The 12957-nt window shown below is 40.3% G+C and overlaps 1 protein-coding gene across 1 annotated transcript; it reads right to left on the bottom strand.

Moving 5' to 3' along the window:
• Window positions 1-7095: 7095 nt before the first annotated feature.
• SARC_00460 (hypothetical protein) lies at window positions 7096-12914 on the bottom strand (the record flags this gene model as incomplete). Its single annotated transcript, XM_014305850.1, has 7 exons — window positions 7096-7865; window positions 8173-8432; window positions 8661-8832; window positions 9560-9845; window positions 10360-11498; window positions 11831-12105; window positions 12545-12914. The coding sequence occupies 7 exons, from the start codon at window positions 12912-12914 to the stop codon at window positions 7248-7250; spliced, it is 3120 nt and encodes a 1039-aa protein (XP_014161325.1). The 3' UTR covers window positions 7096-7247.
• Window positions 12915-12957: the final 43 nt, after the last annotated feature.

Below are 12957 nucleotides of genomic sequence, written 5' to 3'. Positions count from 1 at the left end.
TATTAGTATATATATATATATATATATATATATATATATATACTATACTATATATACTATATATATATATATATACGTTATACTAGTATATAATACTAGTATATATATATATATATATACATATATGATATAATATATATATATATATATATATATATATATATTATATATATATATATATATATATATATATATATATTATATATATATATATATATATATATATATATATACATCTCTATTTACATTTTTGATTTATTTTTTAGAAAAATAATACGAGCTATTTTGTAGTAGTAGAGAAAGCCAAGGTACATCACGAGGGATCTCCAATCCTACTCTATGCGAAATAATAAAAATAAATCAAAAAAAGTAAAACAAAAAACAAATCGAAATGTCACTACATACTGCATACTTATACATAGTGACATACATACTGGCAGTAATTATTAATACATGCATAGCAGAATGGTAGACCTACTCTCTAGTACAATAGTAACTCATCTAAATGAGATCTGTTGGGGTATTTTTCAACTCCAAAACAAGATTAATTGACACTCTTTTATCACAGCTAAAAGATTACTGGGTCTTATCGCGCAATAACACATCGATTTGGAATAATTTCACGATGAATTTATAGTTTTATTATATGCTCATTTGTATTCCAATTTCCAGTTATGCAGTTCTTGGATCAACCAATCTTGTCTTGTCTTTTGTTTTGTAAAATACAGAAGGAAGTAGAGAGGTTAAAGGTATGTAAATATATAGTAGAATACCCCGGGATATTATTTAAAAAAAAGAGCATTTCTTTTTTGTGATATGTAGTTTTACAAATAAAAACGACTTTTAGGGCTGTACTTAGGAGTTAGACCTAACCTCAAACCGTTTTCCGTTAAACCTGATTTTTAAATCGAATAAATATACGTTTACGTTCATCTTAAAAATTAAAATGCGGCCCTTTTTATGGAAACAGGTGTACATTCTTGTGGGTATAAACATTCAAGTGTGTCCTACAAAATAACTTAGGTAGGCCCTTCTGATCACATTCTAACACTGATAACGTTTGAAGAAAAACTAAATATATTCCGTACCCCCATACATTGCCTTCTGAAACTAGAACACCCCATTTCGTAATAAGCTTAGCGCCTTAGCCTTAGACGGCAGACGCCCTGAGTGACTTGACTGAGTCACGAGTCACGAACTCACGACTCACGAAGGTCACCACGACTCACAACTTCACAAGCCACCACTGACGACTGTGACGAGTGAAGACTCACTGTCAGTCGTCAGACTGTCGTCTGTGGTGACGTGGTGTCTTATTGAAATAAAATCCATATTTTCGGACTAAAATAAAAGTAAAGCTCAGCTCAAACGTAAACGTAAAAAGTTTTGTTTTTTGAGCGTTTAAAAAAAATGTTTGTAGAGTTCAGACTGTCATTCGTCAGTAGTCACTACTCGCGTCAGTCGTCAGATCAACCATCACCTAATCACCTTTTTTTAATTTATCAGCATACAATACTTTATATCCATATTTTACGTCATACGACATACATACAAACATATCTGTCTGAATGCTACTGTGCAGAACTACACTCAGGTGACTCAGCCCTGGCCGGGCCTGGTGCAGACTGTCACTGCAGAGGACAGTAGACTGCAGAGTGCAGGCTTCAGTCACAGTGTGAGTCTAATAAATAGTTGGACAAAAAATATATGATTTATGACACAATGAGTCAGTGCGAATCGTGAATCTTCAGGCTTTTTGTCCAGAGGCAAAAATTAAACGTAAACAATTAATTAACGCTGCAATATTCACAATATCGACTTTGTCTATACGATACCTGTCACTATAAAACTATTAACGCCCGAGCTCGTGTCCAAAGCCGCATCCGGTCCATTCGCAAAGGTAGGGTCGATAATTATGGGCCCACGTAAGGCGACTTTGGCCCAAGCACCGAACTATTAAGCGTGTACGCACCGAACTATTAAGCGTGTACACTTCGCAAAAAAAACTTTACCGATACAACAGTCAAGTATCAGTTTTCGGTACATAATCTGCACCTATCACCTGAAATAGAATACAACGCCTCAGGAGAGAGCCAATGTTCTGTTCACCCTGTGAGCGTGAATTCGTGGATCCATACTTCTGAATAATATTAAAAAATATCGCTTCACAGCCTTCTTCTAAATTATGCAAGAGAAGGCTATGTATGATCGTGCACTGTAGTTCAACAATGTTGAATTTTGTCTCGTTCTGTTTGTAAAGTTTCATAGCCTTCTTCTAAATTATACAAGAGAAGGCTATGTATGATCGAGCACTGCAGTTCAACAATGTTGAATTTTGGTTTGTCCCGTTCTGCTTGTAAATTTCAGGTCCAAGGGATTTTGTCCTGTTCTGTGATTTCATTAACCGCTAATTTGTTTTTTAGAACAGTATAAATTCAAAAAAAAATTCACTCGGCTCATAGCCTCATATACATAATAGGAATACTATGGCTCGGATGTTAATACTTTTATACTGATGAACCACAAATAACTAACAAAAGAAGAAAAACCCCTTTACAAAGTCCGTATTTACTCCGCCTCCGTCTCCGTTGTCTAGAACGCTATGAAAATGGTTGTATTTCATATTTTATTGCTGTGTGAGAATGGATTTAAAAATTATCAGAGTGAGTCAGTGAGCTGCGAGATCTATTTACGTACTTTTTTTTTGTTATTATATTTTTAAAATAGACAATTGTAAAAAAATCAAAAAAAGTCTGAACTTCAAAACTAATAAACCAATAGTTCCACTCCTAGCATCATGTGCGGATATACTGTGGAACTGTGGTGGATACTAATTCACTGATCTGTGACTATTTACATATTTTACATAATTTGTGATCTACTCAAATATTTGCTTCCTTTTTACGGTTTTTGCTTGGTATGTATGAATTTGAGAATGGCATTTGCATATTCAAATTTCAAGAATATCACTGACGGGCGACGGCCGAGGGGCGCGGTGGAGCCGGTGACGCCCAATTTACCTGACCGCGCGCGGCATGATGCCTGCTGCTTGCTTACGGCCTACGCCATAATTTGTTTTGTCCAAAAGATTTTTGCTTTTTGATTTTTCTCTTGTCAAATTGTCCGCAACTCCAATGCTCGAGAATCCGAGTCCATCTCATTGTTCGTTCATTTATTTTAATTTCTATAAAATCTATTTTGTAAAATATTGAGAACATTTTTATTAGCGGCATAAAAAGTTTTTATTAGCGGCATAAAAAGGCATAATTCATAGCTTAGTTTTTTATATATATAAAATAGAAACATGTAAACCCATATAAAAAAAAGTGTACGATAAATTGCATAGTCCTTCTGTTCTATTTTCAGAAGGCTGTAAATTGTAGCTGTTTTAATTAAAAAAACAATACAATAGAGGCTAAATATGGGTAAATTGAATATTTTTTTATTTTTTTATTTACAAAACAAAAACATTTAAAAATAACATTTACGCGTTCCGTTCTGTTTTTTATTTTATTTAAAAAAACCCCTTCTACATATTTGTCTCCTACGGTGCAGTCGGATATAGATCACCTTACTTCAAAGACCCTTTCGAGGAGTTAGATAGCGGAAACGGCTTGTACTGACTTGTTATTGAAAATCACCCGGAAACTCTTTCGAAAAAATGTTTGGTTCGAGCTCTACCAAAACCAAATATCTCAAAAATTGACATTTTGGATATGCCATTATTTGGGTCGATATGAGACATCTTTAGGGTCGATTATGGTACAATTTAATACCCCAAAATACTTGACAATTATCCAATAGTCCATATTGACATGTGTCACTCACAAAGTTAGAAAACACTATTATGACAAGTAGCCGTATTGTACTATACTATATGTATAATGTGACAGTGCACACTTGTAATTGGTATTTTCTGTTGCGATAAGCATGTCGAACAGGTCAAGGCACTTGAGTGGTGGTCGGGTGAAGAGACATAAATTACGGGACAGACAAACGAACAAGGTTTACTGCAGTCGTACAAGATGAAGAGTTTGAACCTGGTGATATAGAGTTGATTAGTGATGAATGTCAAACCCACGACATAGATCTGTTCAGGCTTCGCAGCCTTGTACAACTGCAGTAAGAGAGTACCTTCTCTTCGACAATCTCTGTTGCGTATAGCTCCGTTGATACTCGTTGAAATGTTTTCTTTCACTTCTTCATAGTGTGGTATTTGTGAACACTTTTGTGGTTTGACAATGTACATATTAAATTTACAAAACAGGGTTTCATTTTTTTGGCCGCCGACTGTCGAAAATCTAAATATTGGCCACCACATCGGCTGTCATGGTCGGATATTTGGCCTCATCAAAATGGCCGATTTTTATTATTATTACGGCAATGGCTTCCTTTACACAATCCTAATCACACTAGATATTTTGTTTTTGAAAATTACAATTTTTTGACGTAGAAAAATATATAAAAGTAAAGGACCAAGTAGGGTGATCTATATCCTGATCTGGTATGCGACAACGACACGTCGCAATGAAATTGGTGTCGTTTATCAAAACGACATGTCGCATCTAAACTGGTCGTTTATGTAAACGACATGTCGCATTCATAAAAGACATGTGACGCGTTCACAAACGTCGTGTCGCAGATGAAAGCGACATGTCGGTTGACAGCTATGATGTGGCGGTTAGTACTTTAAGTGTTTGGAGACAGTAGAGATGTCAATTTTGGACGGTTGGTACTTTTGTCCTTGAAGTAACTGGCAGAAGGGCACGACTGTTGTGTCAGTATCTGATGTTAAAGTTGAAGTAACACTGACGTAGTGATACTATGACAGACCGTGCTATACACTTAATAACTATAGAATAATCACACCGCATAGCTACACACATATACAGTTTATTAAAATATTCTAAAAATACTAAGTTAGTAGTTACTAGTTTCTAAATATTTATTGTCAGGATGTCAGCAAGGCCAAGTAGTAACTGAAACTCGACATACTAGCCCGCCCAACAAAAAAAGGCGGTCGAAAATGCAAATGTAATATGATTAGCTGTCTTTAATATACGGAAATATCATTGAATCGATGTTAAATGTTAAGATTAGGAACATATGGTTGGTCACAAAAAAAAACGAAAATAAGGTCTGTCGAAATGATCAAATACGACCATTGCGACCAATGCGACAACGACATGTCGCATTGTTTTCAGTGTCGTTTTCTAAAACGACACGTCTCATTCATTGCGACACGTGTCGTTTACCAGATCAGTCTACACCCGACTGCACCATACTAATCAAAGTTTTTTCAAAAATAACCAAAAATTGTACAAATCAATTCGACCATCCCCCATTGGCCCACGACCTTTAATTTAAGAGCGAAAATCTTTAATTGTGACTCGCCCGTTTAGCCAGTAAAGAAATAAAAATAAATAGTATAGTTCGCAGTTCGCACTTGTGCCTTGTGGTTAATATGTTTACATATTTAACTATTTCTATAGGAATGTACTATAGCGAGCTGAAGCCGACAGGTAATTTTGGCGCTAGCATGTAGAACGGAATAAGGACAATCTTGGTGTATTTACATCAGTACGTGTGTTCAGTGTTCTGTTCAGCACAATGTACTCCCCTGGAGCTCGTTATCGATAATAGTATAAAAATCATTTTTTAAATCGGTGCATGCGCTCGGTGTTGTGTTAAGCACACGGTCACTCCCTTGGAGCTCGTCTTCGATGATAGTATAATAGTCGTGTGTAAATCAGTGCGTGTGTTCTTTTCCGAACATAGTCTCTAGCAATTTACAAGGCCGAATGATGATCCGATCTACCAGTTCGGATATGATGCCCGTAGACTTCCGAAATATTATACTTATTAACACTGCAAATTAGTGCAAGACGTGGCAGACAATGTTAATTTTATTTCAAAGATTTAGGCTCGATGGCCTTGTGGATCATAAAAGCCGGTACTTATATTGCCATACCGTTGGTTTACTGATAGTTTTGTATCTTTGTTAGCCATGAAGCGATAAATATAGCTACAGAAGGAGCGAGTTATAAAAAAGGGCTGTTGTTCACAGCAGTACATCATTGACCAAATATTTACTAATCTTGAAGTATTTCGAAAGAGCTCCTGCCAAAACACTATTTAAGACAGTTCGAAACCATCACGTACCACACCATCGATACATATCTGGTGGACTGAAACAACGTTAATTATTTTTCTGTTCTTGTGCTCGAAGCAGCATCAAATTTTGAATCCAGGCTGGTTGTATTAGGGATAGTACTTGCCTTAGTTCCTGATATTCTTTCCACATCGACAGATGTATTGTCCACAAGAACCACCACACTGTAAGTGATATCCTCCATGAGCGTTGAGCGAGTTACTCAGTTGTCAACCGTCGCCTCGCGGGACTCTTGTTCAAACAACACTTCGTTGTCTTCGTACTGAGTATTCGTTCCATCCGTGCTTGTTGTGTACCTCGCTCGTACAGTAAATCTCTTGTTCTGCTATTGCAAAACCGAGTCAAGTATGATGGAAAGTTCTAGGTGTTTCTGCGCCAGAGCATCGGCGCTTGCACGTGCGAAAGTCTGTTTGGTGGTAGACAAGCGGGATGTACAGTTCCTGGTCAAGATATTTGGAGGGTTTGGATTGTTGAGAAATCGATTCCACCCCGCCTCCCCTCCCCCCCCAATTCAGCTCGACAACTATTAAAACTGGCCAAAGGGTGCAACTAGCCTAAATTATTAAACAAAGAGTTTTACAAACTCACAAAAACTTTACAGGAAGTGGAGTACTGATTACTATACAGACAGGCGATGGTACAAGGAATATGTCCAATGCATCAGATTCACAACGCTTGTGGTCATAACGGGTACTATATAAGTATTCAATTTTTGCCGCTATGAGTAGTATGTCGCTCAATTATATGTTGCAATTTGCTGGCATTTTTGTCCCCCCCCCTCCCCGTTTGGAAAGCTCTTAACCTGAGCAGTCAAATAAGTTGCAACGGATATCGCTATATAAGTATAATGCAAACTAAAATTTCATGTAGTAACTCAATTTTACAATTGTGGGCTATTTGCATGAGTATATTTTGATAAATCAGCGCTGCGGTAATTTAATATTACGGATAAAAGAGTATTGCAGCTTGAATTGAATATGTTGCTTAGTCCGCCGGCGCTCTACGCGTAGCTTTTATCTATCTGCTATATTACTATTGTATGTGGTTTTGCAAGTCCGTTCCCTCGACTCTTCGCTTAGAAAGCGTGTGACAAGCCGACAGTTGAATCCGGGTTCATGTTGCACGATGAACCCGTGATGAAACGCTGCTTCGCCTCCCATTGCAGCACAGATTTTCGTCTACGCCGACGCACTATCACAACAATGAGCATCGATGCACAGCATAAGCAACATAGGCAGACTAACACTCCCAAGACTATACCCACTATCATTAGAGCAGATGTTCCACTGCTTCCCGTATCAGCCACACTGCTTGTGCTTGTTCTTGTGCCTGAAGCAGCATCAGATTTCGAATCCAGGCTGACTGTAACAGCGGTAGCACTTTCCGGACTTTCTGATACTCTGTCCACATTGACAGATGTATTTTCCACAAGTACCACCACACTGCAAGTGACATCATCTATGAGCGTTGAACGAGTGAACCTGTCCTGCTCAAACGATACAGGCACATCTCGCCGTCTTCGTACCAAGTTTTTCGATCCATCCGTGTCCGTCGTTGTGTACTCCACTCGTACAGTAAATCTGAACTTGACGGTATTAGAGGCTTGCTCTGATACTGCACACACCACGTCAGGTGTGATGGGAAGTTCCAAGTGTATCTCCGCAAAAGTATCGGCGCTTGCACGCGAGAAAGTCTGTTATTGTGGTAGACAAGCGGGATCTATAGTTACTGCTCGAGGTAGTCTTGGGTTTGGATTGTTAAAATTCGATTTCCCTCCCCTTTCAGCACGAGAATCAATTTAACGAACCAAAGAGTGCGACTGGCAAAATTGGTAAACAAAGCGTTTCACAAACTCACAAACACTTTACAGGCGGTAGTCCATTTATCCGCAAAAGTATCCCGGACACATCTAATCGTAAACGAACTCTGTCCACAAGATCAGCATACTGACAGGCGACGGTAAAGGAATACGTTCAATGCTCACTTAGATCGAAACTTACCTGTGTGAAATCCTTGATGTCAAGGTCGAACCCGTAGGACATGCCATTGTATTCCGCACACGCTCCATCAGAATCGCGCTCTATATGCACAATATTCGCATGCTCGACCGTGTTACCCGTGTCGTTGATCCACAAGCGAATGCCCGCGTGCATCACGGTACCCAGTTCATACTTATTGTGCGTGCGCACAGTTGCGTAGTTCCCTTCCGTGTATAACTGTACGATCGGAGTGACGACTTGTGCATCCTCACTGACGATAGCTGTATAGTATGCCACAAAGATATTAATTTCGCCTACGATGTCGTCTACTTTCAGCATAAGCTCGGTTGCCTTTATGGCCTGTATACACGAAATAAATGATCAGCCCGATACCTTAATCCACGTCAACGGGCAAATATGTTAAAAAAAACGGATGACTACTATTTTGCAACATATCCGTTCTAAAAACTTCAGCCATATATTGCCCAAACCCATTCGGGTTCACTTACATTTATGTTGTTGTGTGTCATCGCACGGAGTATCCGACGTGACAGAGAACGTAATATCGATTGAGTCTTCACTGAAGGCTTGGCACGCGCTGCTGTCGCTCTGGGTGATCTCACAACCGATAGCCACATCTTTTAAGGTGTACATGGTGTTAGTTTGGCAGCTCTCTACCGCCTATATATATGGAGTAAGTGTTTAAGAATGATTTATTGTAGAATAGAATGTGTTGCTAGTTTCGTGCAATAGTGATGGAGGTAGAGATGAATACATCGAGATACGGTATTTCCTCATGAAGTAATAAATAAATACATGTGATATTAATATGTCTTGAATTGTGGAATAATTGTGGGATATAATATGCATCATCCGTACACAATACTCAACATTTCGGCATGGTACGCTTTAGTAACAATCACTTTGTGTGTACGTGCGTAGTAGAGTTTGAAAGCGAAGCCTGTGGGATGGCATCATATGATCGCAAGAACAATTTACTACGTGCTCATAAAACGGTAATTCGGGTGCGATCGATATCAGCCAACACAGGTTACAACTTTAACATTAGGAAGACATGTGACACTGAAACCAAATGAAAAACTCAATCGGCAACTACTTCGCAGTTGCCAAAATTTTGGCCACTACAAGCTATAGGAAGAACTCAGCACGGAAAGGAACACTGTGAATCCGAAGCGCAGAGAGATACAAAGTGCGATAGAGCTAGAAAACCGCCAAATACATAAAACTGAGCGACAGTATGAAAGCAAAATTTGGTAGAAAATTTCAAATCCAGTACATGATTTATAAACTAGGCCAAGGCTTATATACATACGTTGCCCATATTACATTCACCATGTATGATAGTAACACTACTTGGCAAACATACAAACTAGATGAATTCACTTACAAATCGGATGATGGAGCCACATTTCGTACCCGTCCCAATCCCGGTACTGTCACAGGCTCTACTCTCCGCAATCCAACTACCCCAAACCTCTGGGTCCAACTGTAACATTTGTGTGTCTTCGACAGCACGACCATTATCGCCAGAAGTGGTTAGTTGTGAAGAGAGCTTCTCCAAGAACATGAAGGGTGGCAACCTTGTAGCAACACTTTGGACCACATCGACGTGACGTGCTCTTCCGTCCACATTGTGGTCGGGGTCATCGACCATGCTGAATGCCTTACCCATGCTAGATAGAAAAAACAAACATTTATATAGGTCTAAGGCTATGATAAACCATGGTTTTCATTCGAGACTTGTATACCTGTGCATCGACACAAATTGATGGCCGTACCTGTAGCTCGATGACATAGTTTGACGCGAAACAGTGCAAGGAATTGTGGGTAGGTAAATGTCACGAACGGTATGCAGAACAAAAAAGATGTATATCTATGAACTCTGACACTAGTATTTGATTTGTATGATCCTTTATATCAAAGCTGACTTGACATTTGACGGGGTCGAGTTCTACTAGACTTATTACAACTAATTAGAAGTATACACTATGATACATTGAGAGAGAATTAAACCAATCTGAATTGTGTCCACTGGTGAAAAGTGACATACCATAGTATAAATTGCGCATATCATAAGACAACACATTGATAGGACATTCGGCTGTGTGTGGTTTTACATAGTACGCTCAGAACAGATAGTTATATTGCGCATACATCGTATACGTTTTAGTATTGATATCAACACACCTTGTGGTCTCTAGAGGACAGGCAACTTCGTATATACCAAAGTTCAGCCCAGAGAACGTATACACGCCCTTCTCATTAGTCATGGCGGTCTGTAGTACGTCTCCATTGGTATCCACCAATTGCACACCCACTGCACCTAAAGGGTCGAGTGCGCTGGCGGACAGTACTTCGCCTGTGATGCTACCTTCACCACCCACCCCATTCGTATCGCCCGTTGTCGTATCTGTCTCACCCTTCTCTGGTGTTTGAACGTCACTGTTATCGACACTCTGAGTACTTTCTTTGGCTTTCTTGTCGTAGAAAAATGGCCGTAGTATGAGAGAAGACTGCGTGGTCGCAAACGAGACATCCTGTGTACCCGGAGTCTGATTATCATCCCCACCATCAATCACATTACTAATCAACTCCAGTGTTTCCAACTGTGGGCCTTCATGTACAGCCACGCTGTACTCATCCACTGCCATATCCAAGAACACGTATAAACCATACGAGTTAGTATAGACACCGAACTCGTCTGCAGCTCCCTCTCCCTGGATTTGCTTAGCTCTGAGTGTGACCTTGACATGTCCCATTGGTGTTCCATCTGCCATACGTGCCGACCCGGCGATACCACCGTTCTGCACCAGAAAGAAATCAACCCCACTCACAGACGTACCGGTGTACGGTACTGTAGACTCCCCATCCAGCAACGAGTGCTTATATTCTTCGTCGTAACAGTCGAAGAGATAGGTATACTCCTGTGGCTTAGCTATATTAATCATATAGTTGCCGCCTTTCGTAATATTTACAAAGGTATAATGGCCGTTGGTGTCTGTGGACTGTACCGTGGTGATCAATCGGTTGGGATGCGATAACACCACTTTTACGCCCGCAAGTCCTGCACCCGATGCGTCACGGATATTTCCGCTGATCTGATTGGGTGGTGCGTAAACAAAGTCCACGTGAGCCAATAGGCGTCCAGCGTTAAAAAACATCGGTGTTCTGGTACCAGAATGCTGCATGTCGTAGTAATCCCTCGACAGCACCTCTGTACGGGCTTCTGGGTTAGTTGCGGGAGTGCTCACTAAGTAGTACTTATTGGGCGTTACTTTCAAGAATCCGTACTGGCCATTGGCATTTGTCTTGGTGGAGGCGACCACCTGTTGTAGCATGTGTTGTGTTTAATAAAAGAGATCAGTACTGACATCACGATTGAGCTTTCACAGAGCGAATAGTACTACCGCTATGTAGTAAACGTATTTCAGATATTTCATTTATAGGAACGATCGGAGGAGCCCTACGGTCAATTATATAAAACAAACACGAACGCACGGGGCGTTTTGTGTGCACATCGTATTAAGCTGGATGACAAAAGGCCTCCATCGCATGTAGTCCGTACAGCTACATATCTGCCGGAATAGGTAGGTATTTGGTGACTACACACAACGCATGAATTTCTTTAGTTCACAATTTGTGCCAAGATTTGGCCTACCTTTCCGGTTTCGTCATCCGTAAGCTCCACTTCGATACCCTCTAGGGGACTAGCCTCTGAACCGCTGTATATACCACCGGTTATAGAGTTGAGTCCTCCACTTACAGTCTCAGGCTCTTCCGCATATTCAGATACTTGCCCGTAGTGGTAGTTGACATTAGCAATCGACGGCTCTTGGACAGTCAGTTTGCAGGTGTAGATACCATCTAGTGTGGCGTCTCCGGCGAAAGGCTCAGACTTCAGAGTGGTTCGGTAGTTTGGGATCGTTTGTGGTACTGTTGTGTAGTCCAGGGTCGGATGTGAGAGATTGAGTATTTCCAAGCGCAATCAACTGGATGGCATGGGACAAACCAAGATTCGAATATATTTTCATGTATGGACTTGGAGTGAATGTGTATGAGCATAGTAATTTGTCCCGTTTAGCACGAAATAGCGGGATCGCGTGGGACAAACCAAGATTCGAATAAATTTCATGTACGGACTTGGAGTGAATGTATATGAGTACAGTAACTTGTCCCGTTTAGCACAAAGAAGCGAGACAGCCGCAACTAGGACTTACAGTGATGTGACCTGACGTTCTACATGAAGATCACACATTAATCACTAGTGCCGAATACCATGGAAAGGCTTCAAACCAACCAGAAGAGATCTGACGATTTGTAATTTAGAAAGCCAGTATACCTGGCAGAAATTGACATTTCATATACAGCATACCGGTGACAGAATAGCTTCCCACAAGGAGCTCCTTGAACGAATACCTCCCTTTCGTATTGGTCGTCGTACTGGCGGCCACCACTCCCTCGGCACCAAGTAGCTTCACTGCGATGTTCGGTATCGGGTTGTCATACGTACCTACCGTAAGTATACCAGAGAGAGTTCCAGGGACATTGTAGGTAAAGTCTCCAGCATTCAGGTGGCTGCCTTCCTTTACAGTCACAGTTTTGGAGCCATCATTTGGCTGGACAGCCTGGGAATCATATGAAAGCGATACTAGGCCGTGCACCACATCATTCACCCCCGCAGGTACACGTATTGTGTATGTGCCTGGTCGTGTGCCTGTAAATGAGTAAAGTAGAAGGATCATTCCGACAGTTCGGTAAATCTCAATGCCTTTATATAAATATATA

The sequence above is a fragment of the Sphaeroforma arctica genome (genome assembly GCF_001186125.1).
Source record: "Sphaeroforma arctica JP610 unplaced genomic scaffold supercont1.14, whole genome shotgun sequence".
Classification (NCBI taxonomy): domain Eukaryota; class Ichthyosporea; order Ichthyophonida; genus Sphaeroforma; species Sphaeroforma arctica.
This window is presented reverse-complemented; position numbering and strand designations above follow the sequence as displayed.